General features: G+C 39.7%; 1 protein-coding gene across 2 annotated transcripts in view; it reads right to left on the bottom strand.

The window, feature by feature from the left end:
* Nucleotides 1-287: 287 nt before the first annotated feature.
* Nucleotides 288-23,298, bottom strand: part of LIN52 (lin-52 DREAM MuvB core complex component) — a 120,210-nt gene continuing 97,199 nt past the window's right edge. Inside the window, exons 6-7 of one of the 2 annotated variants that reach the window (XR_003435553.1) lie at nt 2,698-2,956; nt 288-2,334 (exon numbers count right to left, since the gene is read on the bottom strand). Coding sequence is in view for 1 of the 2 variants with exons in the window: in XM_027119982.1 (XP_026975783.1) it covers nt 2,279-2,334 (56 nt within the window). In the remaining variant the exon portion in view is untranslated. The remainder of the gene's footprint in view (nt 2,335-2,697; nt 2,957-23,298) is intronic. The other variant, XM_027119982.1, reaches the window with a different exon arrangement.

The raw sequence follows: 23,298 nt of genomic DNA, 5'->3' as shown, positions 1-23,298 counted from the left end.
TAGAGAGTTTTAAATGCCAGGATGATGGATCTAGACTTTATTAGTAGAGGAGGCGAGGTATTAAAGATTTTTAAACACTGTTTAGGGAGGTGAGCAGTAATGAGCTGGGTGGCTGGTAGGACAGAATGGCAGCTAGAGACCACACAGTAGATGACCATAAAGCCCCACACCACCCACTGTGATATTAAAGGGAAGATAGTGGGTCATCTGCCATTATAGTTGTGCTTTCTGACGAGGTCTGTGCTTTAAATGTGCAAGTTGGCCTTTTGAGGAAAAACTCACTCTCCTATAAAAGGGAAATATTTATTATGATGACATAGACACCACCATATACAAAGTACAGTCCTCTAACACCCTGAAATACATACATGCACACATTGTACATAAATTTATATTATCAATATAAAAATACATCATTAACATCTCTAAGGACGGCAAATACAAAACCAATAAATATCACAATTCTAAAACATCTACTTACATTAAGTGCTGGTGAATAAGATGACAGTAAAAGGAAGAGGCCAAAGCAGACCAAAAAACCAACTACATAGCTTCAGTTTACAGACTGGAGTTGGTTTGGGGGAGGTATCCCAATGTTCTCCATATGTTTCTCAATTTCCCCAAGCACTTAGAAGTGCCTGACGTCATCAACTCTCAAAAACAGAGCAAAGTTAGAATTTGACATTATGGCACTAGTTTTTGCACACCCGCCTTTCTCTCTCTCTCCCCATCTTTCACATTCTTTAACCGCATTTAAGATAAAGGAATGTCAATAATAAGCTTTACTTAAAATCAAAGCCTCTATAGCCTAACCTTCTATATAGCACCCAAGCAGAATGTTTTCCTTCTCATACTCTCCTTTATGTCTTGTGTTAAATTCCACTCCACTTATCAATAGGTAAAATTGCATGGATGGTCAAATGGTGCAAATGAGAGAAAAATCCAACCTTAACTCTAGCATGGGAAACAAGGCAGAAGTGTCAGAAAATGGTTAATGAACCAGCTATTAAACTGAATAGTTTTGTGCCCTAGCAGACACTCGGGACCAAAACCTTGACCACAACATTCCTTGTGTCCAAACACCAACACACTACTGCCACATGGATGTTCTTTTCATAAAGTTTAGGAAACCCCATGTGCTTCTACAAACAACAGAGCCGGGGGCTGGCTTATAAGACAAAATAAGGAGAACATGTATAATCAATTTTACCCACGGGCTAGATTTTCAGGTTTTAACGTAGAGACAGATAACTGGCAAAGAGCTCCATAAGAGTTGTAAAGTCAGGGAATTCTCTTTTTCTTGTGTGTGTGTGTGTTTCTGTCACATGGGTGGAATATCTAATCTGTGCTGTGAGATGGGACAAGGGGGGCAAAACATTGCCACCATTCCACAGCACATTCCTTTAAGGTCAAGTAGAGTTTCTAGTTTTTAATCAAATGGGAACTCCTGCAAGCAGTCCCCTTCTCCTATCTTTCAGGCCATACTGACTTTCTCACTTGAATCTGTAACAGATTAACTAGAACTCAAAAGTCCTTTCTGTTACCTTTAAGTTGGTCTGGAGGTCTAGAACCCAATGCAACCCTACATATGCCTTTCACTGTACAAGCTAATCCCAGGAGGGACCTGATTCACAGGGATCCCCTTCCCTGGAGTCAGACTGATGGTGGGGGCTGGGAGGTGGGGAATGCAAGGCATTGGGGGATGGGACTCTCTTGAGAGATGTAGAATTTTAAAAGCATTTCTCCAGCTGGGGATTCCTGGAACCTAGTATACAGTGGTGAGCTTGCAGGCCAAGCTGCATGGTCTGGTCCAGAATCTAATTGGTCTCTGGTCTCCTTGCATCATAAACACCTCCTAAGAGATCAAGTACAATTCAAAAGAACTTGTCCCATCAACACATCTCAACTGACTTTGCTATCACTGAATCAAATCAACTGTAAGATCCTGGAGCTCCAGAATCATTTCCGGAAACGAGAAAGCAGGACTTTGACCTTTAAGAATGATATACCTTCTGGTGTTACCAACATCCGAGGCTGAGACGGTCACAGTCTAGAAGCTGAATGAATAACTGCACCACAGATCCTTGGATAGAGCAGATTCTTCTCTTGCCGCCGAATGTCCTCAGAAGCGCAGAGTGCCAGGAGCAGGGGAGAGGGTCAGTCCTGGAGGTGCACCCTCCAGCCTCTGGGCAGGAAGCAGTGAGGTGCACGTCATCAGAACTGCACTGGGAGGGAAGCATGGTTCCAGTCCCCAGGGCATCCTGTCCACAAGCAGCTGCTACTTCTTGGGCTTCTCTAGAATGTTGAGGAATTTCCCCCGTGTCATCTCTCTGGCTGGAATCACAAAGCAAATGAAAGATAAATGAAGACCTAAAATCTGAAAAAGCGTTCACAGGAAGACTTAATTTAAGAATGCAGATTGATTTAAATTGTATACAAAGTTGCTACCATAACAGATTCAATCTCTACTAACCTCCAAAATGGGAGAAAAACAAACCACTATTGACAATAAACTGTACCAAACTGTTCTGAAGTTGGTAATTACTATAACGCGCAGGCCAACTGGGGAAATCTTTATCATTTACCCTTGGGTTTGCTCTTGGAGGCTAAAATCCAACCAAGATTAGATTAGAGTCTTTTCTGGATTGTTGGTCTCTGGACATTAATAATCTCAAATCAAAATTAGAGATTATTTACCCCATCTCTCAGCAGTGGTAGTCCCTGGATACTGTAATGTAACAGAGTTTATATTCCCTCAGTGCAGTTCATCTGTGGATGGAGTAATAAAGTAGGGTGTATAGAGCTTTGGTCTTCTCTCTCTTGGCATTGTCAGTCCTTAGATATTTAATATAGCCAGGCAAGGTTTATGTGTCTTTTTCTCACTTTCAGCACCATCAATCTTTGAATGCTGTAGTTACAAGAGGGTTTATACAGCTACTTTCCTACATATGAGGCTCTGAAATGAAAGTAAAACATTTCTCAGTTACAAGACCCACTCCAGAAGCCCCCCATTTTAGCTCTGTCAAGCAAATCCTCAAAAATTGTACGTGGCATAACCCCCTTCATCCTCATCCCCACAAGATCATCTTTTTATGTCTCTTAAATGGATGTAACAGTGCTGAAAGTTTCCGATGGCTGGCCTGGGGGACAGAAGTCTTCTGGAACCATGCAGTGAACACACAGCAGGCTATGGTGCCCTGTGGCTTCCAAGGACATGTCTCCATCTTGGCCAAAGGAGTGAGGTGGCTAGGGAGGCACCTGCAGGGGTGAGAAGGACCTTCACCCTAGCCTCCTTGCTTCCCTTCCCCGGTGCAGAGCAAATGGTGCTAGATGAATGGGCTCCCACTCCCCCACCCCACCATCTACATTTAATAGTTCTTGGTTTATTTGTACAAGGAAGAAATAAAACAATACAAACTTTGTAACCAGGAAAGCTTTTGGTAACTGCAGTCTATACATTCCCCATCTTTCACAAGTTCCAAAGCTCCAACAAAGGGAAAGGAAATCCCATTAACTAGGAATGGAAGCCCCAGCGTTGGGCTTGTCTCATGTGCCCTCAACCGTACCCTGGCCCAAATCAAACTGACCATTCCTTCCTTAGTGGGTTTACGCCAAATCCCATACATACAAAGTTCCTATAAGACTTGCAATTACTTGTTGATATACTTGTCTTCCTCCATGGAAGTCGAAGAACTGAGGGCAGAGATTGTGTTTTATTATTCTTTTTATCACCAGCACCTAGCATAGTGCTGGACCCGGTACCTGCTGAATAAATGTTGGCTGGATGAATGATAGTATACAAAAGAACTAGAACCAAGTAGGAACAGAGTAAAGTTACTTTCCTTCCATTTCACAGACAAACAATAAGACTTGTTAGTGACCCTCACTGCTCCATTCTCTACATTGTGGGATTCTTTTAAAATTTACCTTGCTTATTCGGCAAGAAAAGTCATTTCCCTTGATGGAAGTAGTGCCAGATTCATGGAGAGATCCAGGGACAAGGACTAACTACTCTACAAGAAATCCAAACAAGTATTTTATTGCCCAGGGGAGGGAGCATGGATTTCTTTCAGAGAACACAGGATCTGAATGCAGTTTAAGTTCCAACTCTAATATTTATCAGCTGGGCGAGACCTTGAGCTGGGAAAGATCTCTGCGCCTCAGTTTCTTCATCTGTAAAATGAGTAGCATATTAATGCCACCTGCCCCGCCCTCTCGGGTATTCAGCCATGATCATGCTTGGTATAGTGGTGTTATTAACGCAGCGCCTTTCAGAGGAGGGTAAGTAGTCTATTGCTTCTCTTGCATGCAGTATTTCCTAAGTGAACAAGTGAATAAATTGTGATAAGGGAGGCTAGCAATCTCGAAAATCCCATTCCTTGGAATCTTTTCCCTCAGCCTGATCTATAGGAATTGACTTATACTTTTGGCCAGAGTGGGTCGCATCATTTATTCCTACTTGGATAGGTTTTCTGCCTACTCTCCAGTGCTTATTAATGAATTTAAACACAGTATCAAATGATCCTGCAAAGTGGCTAGAAGCAGGTGCTCTGGAAATCAGACTTGAGTAATACAATACTCGGCTGGGTAGAACAGAGCCCTGTTCCAAAAATCCTGGGCCAGGAGCACTGTACTGATCTTACTAATTATTTCTGCCTACTGTCCTTCATGTCCCACAATTCTTTGCTCTTTTCTTCCCCAAATGGGAGAATGACCAATATTTTAAGACTTAAAATTTTACAAGACCCAATCTATTCGAGGGATCAAAAGGATTTAAAAGGAAAAAAAAAATGGATATTCCAAAGTCTCTCAGTGGCAAGCTCTCCTTGAATTTAACCAATCCTTTTTAACAACCCCCCTTCCACTCAGTCATTCCTCCCCCTTCAACCTAATTAAGTACACAGAGCTGCAGCGAACCACCGTAAAAGCAGAAGTATTCCAAAAGACATCATCTTTCACGTGGGAGGGGTGAAAGTTTTCCTACTCGCTGTTCCTATATAGGAGATACACAAATGTGTGACACAGCTAGCTGCTCCCTAACAGAGGGCTGTGCCCTGTAAATCACATCCTAGGCACCAGCCCCTTTTTGAGCAGAGAAATTGCTGTGCGTCAGGGGCTGCTCCGGAGCACATGCCCTCCTGTTCACTTGTCATCAGAGATGTTAACATCTCTGATTAATTCATATACCCCTTATATTATTCCTCATCTCTTTATCCTTGGCTCTCCTGTTCTACTGCAATGTAAAGATTCTTACCGACCTGCTATAGTAATCACCACCCGCTAACTACACACCCCCCCAAACCTAGTGAAATTGTTTAGCGATGCCAACCGCGCTTTTAATTTGCAAGACATCAGACACAGAGGTAATTTATACCAACATCTGTTCGTTTTTGACTTCTGAAACAAACTCACACATGCTGCTACAAAATCCCATTAGGAGTAGGGAGACAGCCTTCTGCTACTATTCTGTATTCCTCTTCTACACAGACACACAGACACAGACACACAGACACACACACACACACACACACACACACCCCTTCCAGTAGGGTTTATAATGTAAATGTGTTTTACTAAAAAACTCCCACCAAGGATTTCAAATCTCTTTGGGAAAAAACCTTTAGAGAAATCTATGCTTGCTGACAGAGGACAGTAAGGTATTTCTATGTCCTTCTGCCTAGTTCCATCCCTTCTTTCCAACAGTTACCACTTGGTATAATTCTTGCACTAATGACCAGGGTAAGATTACATACTCTTCAGCTTGGCACTTCCAATTCCTGCCTTCTCTCCTGCTTCTCTTTTCCCACAATGTGTTAGAAGACGATCCTGGGGACCATAAAGTTGCGAGAGAAAGTTTTATCTGGAGTTAACACCATTTCTTAACAATTTTCTGGTTCTGGATTGATTCTCTAGGATTACAAGATTCAACAGGAAGGCAGCACTGCTACCACAGTCGAATCACTATGCTCAGAGGGATCGACTGGTCATCAGCCACCAGTGTATGCTCTGCAGAAGAGAAGCATGATCTCCACGTCAAGTCATGATTTACAGGCCCTCCTATGCTGGGCACACACCATAAACTGAGAAAGCCATAGTCAAGACTCTCACCAAAGGGTGAACATGTGAACTGCTGCTGAGTGTGGGACAGGGGACACATTTAAAGACAGCAAATGGATAAACTATAATCAACTTCCAGGTTGATGCAGTTTCTGTCACCCCTTCATAGTTTCCCTAGGGCTGTCAGGTTCACAGCAGCTGTAAATACCTGGGTATACTTTAGAGAGGTCAGGGCTGAAGGGAGGACTCCATTCTGCTTGCTGTGAAGGTGGTGTGTGCTTTAATGTAATCTCTTCTTTAGACTCTCCAATTCCGCCATCCTACATTTAGCCTTGCCTCTGGCTCCCTTTCCACAATGACTATCCCCAAACTGTCTTCTCTGCGGTAAATCTTCCGGTGGCTGGTTGGAAAAGATTCAGTGGTACAGACTGATTTCTCACCAGTGAGGGCATAAGGGATTACCAGAGGCACCCTGGTTAACGAGATTGGGTGCAGAATCTCTCACGAGACCAGCCCTCTATGCCAGGGCTTTGCACCTTTCGCCCATGACATATGGGTTTCATTATAGAAAGATTTTCCAGATTATAACTTTGAGGCAACTGCCTGATAAAATTCTGCTTGGCTTTCATATAGGGAACAATGTAAAGATTAAGTAACTTTTAATGAAATGGAAGAAACTCATAGCATTTGGTTTGCAGTTCCAATGCAAACCACTTTAAATATTTATATTGTGCCTCAATATAATTAAATCAATATAAATAAAAACATTAGCGAGGCGGATGGTTCTCTCATATCCTGAAAGCAACAACAGGCTGTTTAGGAGACTCTGAGTGGCCAGGAAACAAAGGAGACAGCATAACGCTGTGAAAAGAGCAGGGCATGCATGTATTTAGTTATTCATTCATTCATTCATTCATTCATTTATTTATTTTGGCTGCGCTGTGCAGCTTGCAGGACCCTAGTTCCCTGACCAGGGATTGAACCCGGGTCCTCGGCAATGGAAGCGTGGAGTCCTAACCACTGTAACACCAAGGAATTCCCAAGAGCAGGGCTTTTAGCATTGGACAGGCTTGGATTCAAACCCCAGCTCCTACACTGAGCCTGAACCACTGCGGGCAAGTCACCCAAGTCATCTCTCTGTGTTTCAGTCCCCTCATCTGTTCAAGATGGGATTAATACAAGGGTCACACAGGCATTCTGTAAATGCTAGCTACTGTATGACTCTTTCTTTCATGTCAAACAAGAAGTTTATTTAAGCAACCAGATACCTGATGGGAAAATTATCTAGGATTCATTTCGTTTAGAGTAATTTATCCCTGCTTAAAGACAGATTGCCTTACACGTAACAGCTATGTACAAAAAAGTTATAAAACTGCCCTGGGTTTTACAGTGATAAAGTGAAGAACATTAAAATTCTCCAATGGAACAAGGTATGCAAGGATTTTTGTTTGATTTCTGTTAAACAGTGAGAGCAAAATAACTTACTTGAATGTGAAAGACAAGGACTGAATGAGCACGCCACTAATGGAGAGAGGGCGGACTGTTACAGAACCAGAATTCTGCCCCAGTTGTTGTCAAGCAAAACATAACACTGGTCATTTAGCTTAAAAAAAAAAAGCCAATGTGCTTGTGTACACTAGTTACTTCAACTACAATAAAGACGTGAGGAAGGGGTATATGAAAGAATAGAGAAGTCCATACTGTAGTAGTCAGGATGTGGGAGAACCAAACTGCAGTCTTCTAACTGCGAAGGTCTTCTTGGTCTGTGGGAACTGAGATCTGGAGTAAAGAGCAAGTTCCCTTCATAGCAGACACCTCCTGTCTGCTGCTGGAACACACTGATGGCATCTTGGCTACTATAGTATGGATTTCTCTGTTCTTCCATGTACCATTTCCTCACTCCTTTACTGTACTTAAAGTAACTGGTGATGTACACGAGCATATTCCCTTTATTTTTTTTAAGCTAAATGACCAATGCTATGTTTTGATCGACAACAACTGGGGCAGAATGCTGGTTCCGTGACAGCGCCCCCTCCTCCATTGGTGGCGTGCTCATTCAGCCCTTCTCTTTCATAATCCAGTAAGTTATTTTGCTCTCAGAGTGTGTCTGTTTCATGAACTGGCTGCCTATTAAGCTGGAATCTGACCTACCTCAAATGACAAACCCTGTCATTCACAGTAAGCCTTCATTAGTTTACTAAGTGGCGTATGCTTAATCTTAATCTGTGTGCCACAGAACTGTCCAGCCCCGCCACCTTCAAATTAATATGATCATTGTTCTTAGCCTTGACTCCTTCCTTGGGTTTTCCATCGGTCATGGGAAACAACAGAGTCTCCGCAGCTGCCATTTCACAAAAGAGAAAAGGTACCAGGTCAGTACCGAATGCGCACACAAGCAGCACCAGGAGTGGCAAAAAGAGGATGAACTATTTATTTTTTAAAGGCTCTCAAATGTAAAACAAAGGGAAACATGCCTGACTTGCATCTGTGTAACACGTATACTCTGGAGGTTCAAACCTGGGTGCTAGTTAAAGGCAGCGACCTTCCTTAACTACACCAGCAGCTTCTTCTAGCAAAAAGGAGCACATAAAACCCTAGTTAGTTCGGTTTAAATCAATGTGCTAAAAGGTTATCTATTTAACTAGATTTATAGAAGGTGTTTTGTAGAAATGATGCCATTTGTTATGATTACAGTTTTGACTTTTTTTTAACAATTATTTTTTAGTTGAAGGCGTTCTAATTCCGCTGAGGGACCTCCTAGTCATGAGTGTGTGCTATGCAGAAGAGAAGCATGAAGGGGATGGATGAATAGTTAAGTTAGTCACGTACAGAGCCTACCTACTATGTACTAGGTATTAGGGAAAATTCAAATAAATGAGAAGTGGCCTTTGAGATGGAGCTATCTAGCTGTTCACAGGTGCCTTGGTGAAGGCACAGAGGAGAACAAAGGAAACCAATGTGATTTACAGTGCTGATTTCTCTCTCACAGGAATGAGAAAGTTTTCCTGTCACTCCGGCATAGGGCCGGCGTACAGCAGAGCAGTTCCAGGCAGGCCCCCAGACTGAGATTCTTCGCCATGCTCCAGTTCAGACCTCCACAAAAACCTATCACTAAGTGATCAATAATTCCAGTCAAGGACTAAGCACTTTATAATGCCTCTGATACGAGAGTGGCTGGGGCCACTGTCAAGAGCAGAAGGTGCTATGAACTGAGCATGGTGTTCCTGGATGAGAAGGAACTCTCTTGGGACCTCATTTGAATACTTGGTGGCCCTCAGAAAATGGTGTAATTGTAATATGGTCTACTGACCATTCTCAGTCAACTCTTGTGGGAGAGTCCACTCAACGTAAGAGTTTATGGTAGAGGGACTTCCCTGGTGGTGCAGTGATTGAGAAACCGCCTGCCAATGTAGGGGACACAGGTTTGAGCCGTGGTCCAAGAAGATCCCACGTGCCGCAGAGCAACTAAGCCCATGCACCACAACTACTGAGCCTGCACTCTAGAGCCCGTGAGCCACAACTACTGAGCCCATGTGCCACAACTACTGAGCCCGTGTGCCACGACTACTGAAGCCCAAGCGCCTAGAGCCCGTGCACCACAAGGAAGACCCAACACAGCCAAAAATAAATAAATTTAAAAGAAAAGATTTTATGGTAGAAATCTCACTTTTCTCTAAAATATATCAAAGCAGCATTTGAAGGCAGACAGAACAGGCTTAGGCTTTTGCCCAAAATTCTTTGAGAATGAAATAATATCTAAGAAAAGAACAGTCTGGATGCTACATCCATGACCAAACTATCATTGACTATGAAAATCTTCATCCTAAGAATTCTCAGAAAATCCTTTTTGGGGCACACTTCCCAGATTCTCTTTCTATTCAGTGTCTTGTCTCTCTAACATGACTTTTTCTTCTAAAAGAGTGGGGTGGCTAAGAACTATGTTCTCTCCCGTGAATTCAGGAGAAGATAATTTTATATCAAACATTTTTCTTTCAATTCATAGCAAGGGCCACTTCCAGAGAATGTTTTATCCAAGAAGTAATATAAAAAAGAAATGCCAGGACTCAATGTACAGTTAAATGCATTTGGACAGTTCCAATATGGAAAATAATTTTAATGGCTTTTCACAACAGGGGGAAAAAAAGGACAGAAACATCCAGCCAACAGATTTATTCTCAGAATATAAACCATCAAGCAGGAACATAAAATACGGGAAGTGTCATCCATGATGCCTGAAGGCTGAAAGAAGTAGAAGAATCTTAATTGTCAGGTATTTGAAAAATGCTGTATTCAGGTGAAAGCCTATGTTTCTCCATCAACTCTCCTTGCTCTGCCCTCTTTCAAGAGCAAAACAAGACTAGATTTCAAATATTCAACCCTTTTTATCATCCTTCTCTCTACTAAAAAACAAACCAAAACAATAACAACAACCCCAAAGATTTGTGTTCAAGAAATGAGACCTAAAAACTTCTTATTTGTATTTTGTTTCCTCTTCAGAGGGCCTCACAGGCCTATTTCACTTGGTTCCACTTCCAAGGGTAAACTCAGTTGAACGAACAGCAATGAGATCAAAGCAATGGATTAATACACTCGGGGCAAACTTTTATTAAATACTCATAAATTTTTGCAGAACATTCACACTTCAGGGCCTTCACATAGTAATACATCGTGGTGAAACACTTATTGTGACCAAAGGCTAGTAGCTTCACACAGTCTTAATTTCCTCATTCATAAAGTGAGTACAGCAATAATAATCTATCATGTAAGGTTAAGAAAGAACTAGTCAAACTGATTTCATCAGGACACAAAATATTTTGCCCCAAGTTAGAGTAATTTATTCACAGGCAATATCCCACTCCCAGGAAAATCAGACCAAGATCACAGTATAGATGAATTTCAAAGGACTTGGATATTAAGAAAATCCTCCTGCTTGGAACATCCCCACCTCAAGGTGCTGGCAGCAGCAAACGTCTACAGAGGATGGAGGCCCCAGTCTTCTTGACCCACAGGGCAGGGAAAGAGTTACATCTTCACACTGCGAAGCCAATAAAAACCTCTCTTGATTATAATTTAGATAAGAACCACTGGATTGAATAATAATGTCTGAAACTCCCCTGGCTGTTTCACCTTGAGACGTCCATCACTGGGTTAAACATGATGCTAATTGCATTTGGATTGATTAATTTCTCTCACTCCTGTCTATTCGAATAACGCTTAACAAAATAATCATAGCACCCAGAGCCAAATCTTTTCCGTCAAAGGAATGAAGCCATCAGAACAGGCAGAGATGAAAGAAATGAAGATGACCCGTAATTACAGCTACGGTGATATCATTACCATATTATACGAAATGAGTGTGGGGGGAGGGGGAGGAGAGGGAGGAGGGGCTGAGATTATTTATTTTTTTTAATGAAACACTACGATCTAAGAATACAGATTTGATATCAAGTGGAACACAGAGAAATATAGAACTTTAAAAAAATACAAATCTTGCTCATGAAATTGCAAAATCCGACAAACACTGAGGCCCAAGATACATCAAATGTCTTGGGCTGTGAGCAGGTATTATTCATGCCACTATTTTTTCACCACAATATCACTTTGCTTATGACTTACATAGAGATAGAAGATGCTGTCTTGATACCACAAGCACTCCTATAGTTACTGGAGAATTTTTCTTTAAGCCAGGGAATAAGATCATTTTATTGTAATTTTGTTAGAGGTGGCCTTGTTTGTAAAATTAGAATCTGACTTTTAACTGCAGGTAGTTCCAGTTTAAGATACCAAAGAAAATGTCTATGAATCTTCACGCATGGTTCATCTGACAGTAGTATGGACTTAACTCACCAGAAAGGAAGAATATATTTCCCTACTTTCTTGTTGTTTGATATGACCTTTTAATATATATGATATAGAAAAACCTATGATCGCATAGGATTTGAACTTTGGTCTGAATCTATCACTTATTAGATGGTGCTCTCTGGTAAATTATGTAGCCTCTTTGTGCCTCAGTTCCTTCATCTGTAAAATAGGGGATTAGTACCTACCTGAGTGGGTTGTATGAGACTTAAGACAATACATTTAAGTCCTCAGTAAGTGCTGGCACAAGAAGAAATTTCCCCCTAAGATTAATTTTATGGCTATTTACAGAACCTTGAACGTGTTTTTGTTTTTGTTTTGGTCAGTCTGCAAGGCATGCAGGATCTTAGTTCCCTGACAAGGGACCTAACCCGCACCCCCTGCAGTGGAAGCACCTCGTCTTAACCACTGGCCCGCCAGGGAAGTCCCTTGAATGTTTTGGTTATTTCATTTAATGAAGTTATTTCAAATAGACACTGTAAAGTACCTTGAATATAGATTTTAACAAATATTTGTGAAATAAATAAATAGGATACTTAGAAGATGCATTATTCTAATACGCTAGAAATATCTGGGGGATATTTTTGCTACGGTATTTTATTTTATTTTAAAAATTTTATTTATTTATTTTTTAACATCTTTATTGGAGTATAACTTTATAATGGTGTGTTAGTTTCTGCTTTATAACAAAGTGAATCAGCTATACATATACATATATCGCCATATCTCTTCCCTCTTGCCTCTCCCTCCCACCCCTCTAGGTGGTCACAAAGCACCAAGCTGATCTCCCTGTGCTATGCGGCTGCTTCCCACTAGCTATCGGTTTTACATTTGGTAGTGTATATATGTCCATGCTGCTCTCTCACTTTGTCCCAGCTTACCCTTCCCCCACCCGTGTCCTCAAGTCCATTCTCTAGTAGGTCTGCATCTTTATTCCTGTCCTGCCCCTAGGTTCTTGCTACGGTATTTTAAACAGAGAACCATCATTAAGTTGAAAACAATAAAAACAGATATTGAAATTGTTTTACTTAGCTTGGACAAGAAGACATGTTTTTCTATTTTGTTATATAACAAATACTCCCAAAGAAAACAAGCATATGTATTCTGAATTTGTAATCATTCAGTAGTAAATGTGAACAGTGCTTTAAAAGAAAAAAAACAAAACACTGTATTTCTGCCAGGTTAAAACAAAGAGTCTAAACCATTTACTATGTTAACTCGGTATTCTCTGCTTTCCTTCTGGGTAAGAGAGGCAATGTATACAGTAAAAAGGATTTCTCTTATCTGGCTTTGGAATTAGATGGGTCTAGCCTTGATTCAAATCCCAGCCCCCCTCCCCCCCCCCATTTACAGGTGTTAAGACCTTAAGCAAATTATTTTTATGAGCATCAGTTTTCTCATTCATAAAATGTAATTATAAAATAGACTTTGCAGTCTTGTGAGATAAAATGAGGTATGAAAATCCTTTATATTGCCTGGCGTATAGTAGGAAAGTCTATAAATGGCAACGTTAATCATTTTTTTAATCTGCCAAATCTCAGTTCAAACATCACCTTTTCAAAGAGGCCTTCTGTGGCCACCCTATCCAAAGTGAGTCCTCTTGGTTACTTTCTTTCATATCAACACATTTACTTCCTTCACAGCACTTACCAAAATCTGAAATTAACTTTGTTTATTTCTCTTCATGCTCCTTGAAGTTCTACAGAGCCTCCTGCTCTATCCCCAGCAACTAGAACAATACCAGGCACATGGGAGGTGGTCAACCATATATCTATTGAAATAATTTATTCATATATGAGGAAAGAGGAAATCTGTTTCCTTTTCAATTCTTAATTCAATACTGTGCATAAGAAATTTTTGTCCTAGTAAAATTACCTATGTTTTTGACCCAGCAATTTTACTTCTAGGTAGCTACCCAAAGATACACCAGCAAAAATATTACATAGGGTATTCATATTCCTATTCATTTCAGCACTATCTGTAATAACTGAAGATTGGAAACAACTCAAATTTAGGGAAGGGACTCCATACTACAGAGTACTGTGCAACTGTATGAAGGAATGAAGAAGAGACCTATATATTGCTATGGAGCGATCTCCAGAACATACTGCTGAGCGGAAAAAAAGCAAGGTGCAGAACACTATGTATAATATATTACCTTATGTGGAAAATTAGGACATGGAGAAATACACAGGTATATTTACTTATATTTTGAAAAGACATAATGAAAGGATAAAGTTTAGTATTTGTTTTTACTAATAAAGATGGTTACCTAGAAGAGAAAAAGAGAGGGGGTAGGATAGAGGTGGAAGGTAGACACTTTGGATGCACCTTATTTTATATGTTTTACTTTGGGACACCATATAAATATTTTATACATTAAAAAATTCATTAAATAGAAAAATGGCAATCTCTAAAAGTGGAAATAAACTGAAAATAACTTGAATCTCTAAAATTTGGCAATAACCACACAGTACAAAAGTTTAAATAATTCTAAAAGACATATTCTGACTATATATCCCTACAAGTACATATCCTAAAGATATAAATGAGGCACAGAGAAATCTTAAATTGCATTCAGCAGTCTTGTTGTTATATGTAGTTAGTTCTTTTGATGCTAGTCTCATTGTGGGTTAAAACATAAATAATTATGTTAGTTATTAGAAATCAAGATTTCCAGAGTAAAAGACATACTATTATAAAATCAAATACATTGTATATGAGAAAAGAATCTAAAAAAGAATGAATATATGTATATGTATAACTGAATAACTCTGCCGTGCTCCTGAAACTAACATAACATTGTAAATCAACTAAACTCCAATAAAATTAAAATTAAAAAAAAACCCCGAATACATTAACTTAAAACCCTTAAACATCTTTTTTTTTTTTTTTGCGGTACGCGGGCCTCTCACTGCTGCGGCCTCTCCCGTTGCGAAGCACAGGCTCCGGACACGCAGGCTCAGCGGCCATGGCTCACAGGCCCAGCCGTTCCACGGCATGTGGGATTCTCCCAGACCGGGGCACGAACCCGTGTCCCCTGCATCGGCAGGCGGACTCTCAACCACTGCGCCACCAGGGAAGCCCCCCCCCCTTAAACATCTTTAATTTAAACTGGGCATATTGGTAGGAACACAATTTCTTTTTCTCTTAAAAAACAAAACAACAACAACTCATTTACCAACCCTGTCCATGGAAAAAGCCCAGAAGCAATGACAGTCCAGTACCAATTAATACTCTTAAGTACTTAGATTTCTACTAAAACGAAGATTTCTACTCCCAGGGTTCCTTGGAGAAATGGATAAGATTCTAAGTCTGAAGTAAATGAACAAGGAATATCTTGACACGCTGAAAGGAAGGAAGTTACCAAAGATTACTAGGGTCATGTCAAATGACACAGAAGTCAGCATAAAGGGGTGTCCACTAACTAAAGATGGGACAGTTTTGAGTGTCAAAAATAATAATGATTATAGTGCTTAGAAATACATTAAATAGTATTTTAATGTATTATATTTAATATAATATTAATATAATGTATTATATTAAATTATAATATACTAGTTTACTGTATTATATTTAATATATTATATTTTACTATAATATTTCTTAAAAGCCCTCAGTCACTTCAACTCATTTCATGTTCTGAAAACTGGTAAGTAAAAGAGGGGGAAAATCAAGCATTTTTTCTGCCTTTCCTCTTTGGACCACATTTCAGGGAAACCAAATAGTTGCTGATTTATTAGAATAGTAATCATCATCATTATTATTATTATGGAAAGAATGAGACTGATACCACCTAAACCCACTGATCTTCACTGAAACTAGAACAAATGAAGGTCCTGTGTTTCATATGCAACAATAGCAAGTACACTTATGAAGCATTCTTGCCAAAAAGACTGACTCCGAACCCACTTTATTCTCTAACTCTACTAGATTACAGGAAATTTGGGGGAAAAGAGGACCATGTGGAATGCTACCACCATGAGAAAAATCATCCAAATTTAAAATGTGGGAGGTCCTCCTGGACAAACAACCCAGTTTCTTTAGCAATTAAATAGCATGGGGCGGGGGGGGGGGATAACCTAGAAGAAGAAGAATGTGCTTATAGAGAAGATTAAGTGACTGAAGACTGATGTCAATCAAATGCAATGTGTAGAACTTGTCCAGATGTTGACTCATACAAACCAACTGTGAAAAACACAATTTTTAACCAAACTGGACATGGACTATAAGACGTTACTAAGGAATTATTATTTTATGTTGTTTGGTGTAATAATTGTGTGTGTGTTTTTTTGTTTTTTTGTTTTTTTTTTGCGGTATGCGGGCCTCTCACTGTTGTGGCCTCTCCCGTTGCGGAGCACAGGCTCCGGATGCGCAGGCTCAGCGGCCATGGCTCACGGGCCCAGTCGCTCCACGGCATGTGGGATCTTCCCGGACCGGGACGCGAACCCATGTCCCCTGCATCAGCAGGCAGACTCTCAACCACTGCGCCACCAGGGAAGCCCTGTGTATGTTTTTTAAAGGCCTTCTTGGTTAGAGATACACACTAAATTATTTATGAATGACATGGTACTAGGATTTGCTTTAAAATACTCCAGCCAACAACACAACCACAACAAAAAGTGTGATATAAGGGGGCAGAGATACAACAAGAATGGCAGAAAGTTGACAATTATTGAAGCTGGGGATGGGTACGTGGAGTTCATTATAGCATTCTTTCTAGTTAGTATATGCTTGGAAAATCTCCATAGTAAACAGAAAACTTCACCAAATGCTTCTCTGGAAATACAGCTTTTTCTCATTATCACTACATATCATAATACAATGAAGAGAAGGCCAGGGAACAGAGATGGGGATAATTAATTCTGCAGACGACTTGGAAATGGATGGACAGGAAAAGCTGTAGAAAGGGGGTGACTTTTCATGTCATGAATGTTTATTTCCATTGTTAAATTCTTTGGATGAGGAACAAATTACACATGACCAAACAATCAAAAGCAGATTACATATTTTTTAAACTCTACCAAATCTAACTCAGGTTAAGCCTAATAATAATAAGCTGCTGCCTTCCAACCTTTATTTAAGAAATCATACAGACAAATCTAAGAGCACAATTTTCAATTTATTCATAAAATAGCTATGAGGGAAGCTCTCTGGTTCAACATTTTGCTTCTAAAAAATTCTTTGGGAGGTGGAGAGAATGAGTCTTTGGTCACTCATTTATTTATTTATATAAATTTATTTATTTATTTATTTATTTATTTATTTATTCATTCATTCTTGGCTGCATTGGGTCTTCGTTGCTGCGCGCAGGCTTTCTCTAGTTGCAGCGAGCGGGGGCTGCTCTTTGTTGCGGTGCGTGGGCTTCTCATTGCGGTGGCTTCTCTTGTTGCAGAGCATGGGCTCTAGGTGCGTGGGCTTCAGTAGTTGTGGCTCGTGAGCTCTAGAGCACAGGCTCAGTAGTTGTGGCGCATGGACTTAGTTGTTCCACAGCATGTGGGATCTTCCTGGACCAGGGCTCAAACCTATGTCCCCTGCATTGGCAGGCAGATTCTTAACCACTGTACCACCAGGGAAATCCAAGTTACACATTTATTGAATCTTCTCATAAAAAGCTTTAGGGTTGCTACAGCAGAAATTAACACATTGTAAATCAACTATACTTCAATAAAATTTAAAAAAAGAAAGCTTTAGGGTTGGTAGCAAGCCTAACTTTAAGGCTGAGGCCAGTCCAATAGCTAAAAGGAATAGCCTAATCTAAACAAAGTTACAAAAGGAATAGCTTAATCTAAACGTTCACTAGTCCTGTTAACTTTCAGCTAGTTTTTCCTCATACTATCAACAACTGTGAATATAAATGACCTCAATAATCCTACTTCACTTTGATCACTCTTTTACTTCACAGATGACGATTTATCCAATTTTAACACAAATTACTTGTTCTACCCGATAATTTGATTTTTAATTGTTGGCATTGTGGTTTCACATATGTATGGTTCATGTTTTCAACTTGACCAGACAATAAGTTCATCAATGGTAGACACTTTTAAAGATATTTTCCCTAACAGATTTGGAAAAAATACCCAATATATAGTATTTACCCAGTAAAGCTTAATTTAAAAATCCTCTTTTTCCTCTAAAATAATGTAGTAGTACAAATGTACAACAATTACTGTCTTCACTTGATTATGAATTTCTTTTAAAACCACATCACATCAAGGTAAGAACTTGATCGTATGACGTGTCTACTTAGGAAGTCATCTTGAGATAGGCTGGGACCTGGGACCTTTTACCGGAGTGCTTGCACCTGGACTAACATCTCTTTGAGTGACAGAATACAAAGAAACTATAAGGGACTGAAAACAACTGCACACGTGCACAGTTGGGGCAATTATGATCAACAGGATTCAAAAAGGCCTCAAACCAACTGCCATTTCTGAGGTGCTGAGAGCAAAAGCAGGGCACTGTGCAGGATCCCTGTACATGGCACCACTAAAGGGGTGGGCAGATCACCTAAGCTACACCTCCTGCCCAACCCATGGACCCACCCCTGTTGTTACCCCTTTTAAGGACCCAAGCAGCTCCTCTCAGAGAGACAGCAAGAGTACCTGTCTCTTGTTTTCACTCCCTTGTACTGCAGCACGAGCCCCAATAAAGCCTTGACTGGAATTCTCATCTGGCCTCTTATCAATTTCTATTGAATAAAGAGTCCAAGGGTCCAGGTCCATAACAATATGGTAGTGGTTATTTACCTTGTGAGTAGAAATTACAGCTAGTTAACCTTTTTTTCAAAATATCCAGTTTTGATGTTTCTGAAAAACCTTATTTACAACATTTGTGAATTATTAACATAAAAGAATTAGAACACAAAAATATCCACAGCCAGAAAATTATATTATACTGTGTATAATAGTCTGCTTCATTGAAACTCGAGTTTAACCTATACATAGTTAACATAATAATAGGCATGTACTGAATGAAAAAAACACTCTTTCATTGATAGTACAGGTCATAATTTAGGATCTTAAAAACAACTTATGTGTGATCAATATGGCAAAATATAATAGAAGGGGAAATATGGTTAGATACTATATAAACATTTACTATAATGCTTAATAATTAAAGTTAAAATATCTTTTTCATTAATTTTATTTGCATTCAAACCAAAAAAGAAGCGAAAGTGAAAAGAAGCATTTTATAGATGCTAGACCACTGGCCTCAAAATCAAAGGTCAGAGTTCTAAACTAGTTTCATCAGCTAGTCAACAAGTTCTAACTGCTCGCCCATTACATACTCTTATGCTTGCAGATAATGAGACACCAGGAGAGATCAACCAATCTTCCTTAGAAAAACCCTCCCCTCCTTTGGGCACCTTTACTGATGAGCACCTTTGCTCATCAACAGCTTAATTGTGCTCTGTGTAGATACTTGTAGAGAGCTTTGCAATTATGGAGTACTTTTTTCCCCCAAGACCTTAAAAAGAAAGTTAGGTGGGGAAATCAGGAACAGATCCTATTTCAATATAGTAGAGGTTTTCAGGTAGGTTAGTTAGCATTTATTACCTGTATCAGTGGTTCTCAAGGCGTGGTCCCTAGACCAACCACATTAGCGTCACTTTGGGAACACGTTAGACATACACATTGTCAGGTCCCCATCTCAGATCTACTGAATCAGAAACTCTAGAGGCAGTTCTAATTCATTACTACAAGAATTACTAATAAAATTTTAATTTTATTAAAATTATGATCATAAAGCATATTTCTTACCATAAAGTTAAAAGTAGAAGAGAGGGGCTTCCCTGGTGGCGCAGTGGTTAAGAACCTGCCTGCCAATGCAGGGGACACGGGTTTGAGCCCTGGTCTGGGAAGATCCCACATGCCGTGGAGCAACTAAGCCTGTGCGCCACAACTACTGAGCCTGTGCTCTAGAGCCCACAAGCCACAACTACTGAGCCCGTGTGCCACAACTACTGAAGCCCGTGCACCTAGAGCCCATGCTCCACAACAAGAGAAGCCACTGCAATGAGAAGCTCACACACTGCGATGAAGAGTAACCCCCACTCGCCGCAACTAGAGAAAGCCTGAGCACAGCAACAAAAAATAATTAATTAATTAATTAATTAAAAATCATATTAAAAGTAGGAGAGACTATCTGCTCTATGAGCAACAAAGGGAGAAATTAAAATTCAGCCAAGGATTAGAATTTTTACCAAAACTTCAGCTCTATCTCTAGTGCCATGCATTATGCTTAATGTTAAGGTTATAATATAATCCTTAACCTTCCTTGAGAATCTGTCAGAAGACAGACTGGAAAATAAATAATTATCAAGTCATGTCATCCAAGCTATAAGAGGAGTATATAACACATTATGAAGACAGACACGGGGATAATTAATTCCGCAGAAGGTTTGGGTTGGATGGACAGGAAAAGCTTTAGAAAAGGAGTGATATTTGAACTGACCCCTTAGGAATATACTGTCTAGGAACACCCCTGCAAGCTAAGGACCGCTCCTTTTGAAATGCTTTCCGCTAGGCCACTGGTGTAAAATGCAAGTGAACATTATGAAATAGATCTTAAAGTAAGCTTTAAGTACCCTCTTAATTCCCAGCATCATTTGGGATTTCTTGTGGATACCAAAGTAGTATAAGAAATGGCCCTGCTTTAAGAAGTTAAATCACAAATAACAAATTTGATCTATCCAAAATTTGGCAGAAACTAAACTAATTATAACTATTCACCATATTTGGTTAAGCAAAAAGCTGTGACAGTCAACAACCAAACAACAGTTAAGTCAAGTGACTTGCTCCTAAGTCGTTTCTTTTTGTAGATTGATGTTTTTGCAAGATTTTTTTTTAAAATGGAGACAGCTACCATGCTTTTATTTTAAAGGCTTTATTTAAATGCTTTTATTCTTATTCAGAAGAAATAATTTATAAAGTCCAGGGTGGAGAATAATATCCTAATGAGTTAAAAATCCTGTGCTTGTAAGATCAACCTGAAATAATTCCATCTAAAAACCACATTTTATTTTATTTTATTTTATAAATTTATTTATTTATTTACTTATTTATTTTTGGCTGCATTGGGTCTTCGTTGCTGCACGCGGGCTTTCTCTAGTTGCAGCGAGTGGGGGTACTCTTCGTTGCGGTGCACGGGCTTCTCGCTACAGCGGCTTCTCTTGTTGTGGAGCACGGGCTCTAGGCACACGGGCTTTAGTAGTTGTGGCTCTTGGGCTCTAGAGTGCAGGCTCAGTAGTTGTGGCACAAGGGTTTAGTTGCTCCGTGGCATGTGGGACTAGGGCTCGAACCTGTGTCCCCTGCATTGGCAGGCGGATTCTTAACCACTGCGCCACCAGGGAAGTCCCTAAAAACCACACTTTAAATCATTTTTTTCCTCTCTATTCATGTTGATTCTAATAAACTAGCATTCCTGTAACCAAACATACCTAACACTCATTTTTTTGGTAGGTAGAGAGACTATAAAGGCTAGTTTTCATAATTTGCTAAAAAGTTTATTTTAAAGACTATTTATTAAGTCCCTGGTACTCTCTAGTTCTGATTTGATTTAGGGGTACTATTTCTAATAAATCCAGAGTTGAGTCAAAGGCCAGAAGACAATGTGAATAAAACACTTAAATAGTCCTACCATTAATCACATTCTTTGAACTGCTTTCTTAATGATTACCCAAGTGCAGCTTGAGTTACTGGGTACATTCACTTCATCTGTATAATCAGTGATGTGTCTTTGAGGCTAAATGTCAATACAGAAATGAATTTCTATGTGCCAGAAACATTCTATTCTTTCAAAGTTTCACTCTATGCAAAAACAAAACAAGAATATATGACCGAGATTAAAAATAACAACAAAACAGAGGGTATGACCTATTGTTGTCATTTAGCCATGACAGTCAGTCAACTGTAACTGGATTCACAATAAGCCATTCTTCTCCATTCTAGCTTAAGATATGAAATATCAAACTCTAGAGACCTTTAAATGGAATCCAGTACTGACAGTGATGAAAGCAAAAAGGTTTATGTTTTTGCTTACCCAGTCAGTTTCTGAGTGACTCAAAACGACAAATGAGAGACCAATAAATGTTGTTACCTTTAAGTTTAGCAAAATGTATTTAGATCACTGGGTGATATATATTGTACTCATACTAAGTTAAAACTATATCCAGGGTATCCCAATGCAAAACTTATAATATACAAACACACCCCCACATCAAAAGAAAGTTTAAAATGATGATGACACAAAAACTTGCACACAAATGTTCATAGTAGCATTTTCATAACAGCCAAAAAGTGGAAATTCCCAAATGTTCATCAACTGATGAACAATGTGGTATATCCATATAATGGAATATTATTTGGCAATAAAAAGGAATGAAATCCAGAGACAACAAGTAGGTTAGTGATTACTTAGGGCTGACTGGGGAGTGGGAAGTGGAGTCAGGGGAATGGGGGTGGTTACTAATGGGTATGGGGTTTCTTTTTAGGGTGATGGAAATATTCCAAAATTAGATTGTCATGGTGGTTGCACACTTCCGTGAATATACTAAAAACACACTGTACACTTTAAATGGATGAATTTTATAGTATGTGTAAAATATCTCACTAATGCTCTTTTTATAAAAATGGGTGATGTGTAGAGCTGTGCAAAAATTAAATGCAGAAGAATAAAAACTCCCTTGGACTCAAGTGAAACCCCTGATAAAGAGGCTTCGCACAGGGAAGATACAAGCTAACAGAACCTGGGTTTCTCCACTGAAGACATAAGCATCCAGTTCTTACCTCTACCCTGAGGCACAAAGAAAAATAGCCCTTTCCTCCTGGACTTGTTCTTGCTAAAGAACTAACTGAAAGTCTAATCAACATTCTTGATAAAACTGAGTGTTGGGACATTACTGCCAATATACTTCAAGAGAAAATATACTTCATAAATTCAATTGTTTAAATTCAGATTAAAGGACTTCCCTGGTGGCGCAGTGGTTGGGAATCTGTCTGCCAATGCAGGGGACATGGGTTCAAGCCCTGGTCTGGGAAGATCCCACATGCCAAGGAGCAACTAAACCCATGCTCCACAACTACTGAGCCTGCACTCTAGAGCCCACAAGCCACAACTACTGAGCCCGTGTGCCACAACTACTGAAGCCTGCATGCCTAGAGACCATGCTCCGCAGCAAAGAGAAGCCGCCGCAATGAGAAGCCTGCGCACCGCAACAAAGAGTAGCTCCTGCTCGTCACAACTAGAGAAAAGGCCGCGTGCAGCAACGAAGACCCAGCGCAGCCAAAAATAAATAAATAAATTTTAAAAAAAGAAAAGAAATAGCTTCAAACCCCTTTAAAAAAATCTTCAAATATTAACATCTAATCTTTTTTT

The sequence above is a fragment of the Aethalodelphis obliquidens genome, unplaced genomic scaffold (assembly GCF_003676395.1).
Source record: "Aethalodelphis obliquidens isolate GAN/ISIS:26980383/991018 unplaced genomic scaffold, ASM367639v1 scaffold21, whole genome shotgun sequence".
NCBI classification, from domain to species: Eukaryota; Metazoa; Chordata; class Mammalia; order Artiodactyla; family Delphinidae; genus Aethalodelphis; species Aethalodelphis obliquidens.
Note: the sequence above shows the minus strand (reverse complement) of the source record. Positions and strands in the feature narration are given on the sequence as shown.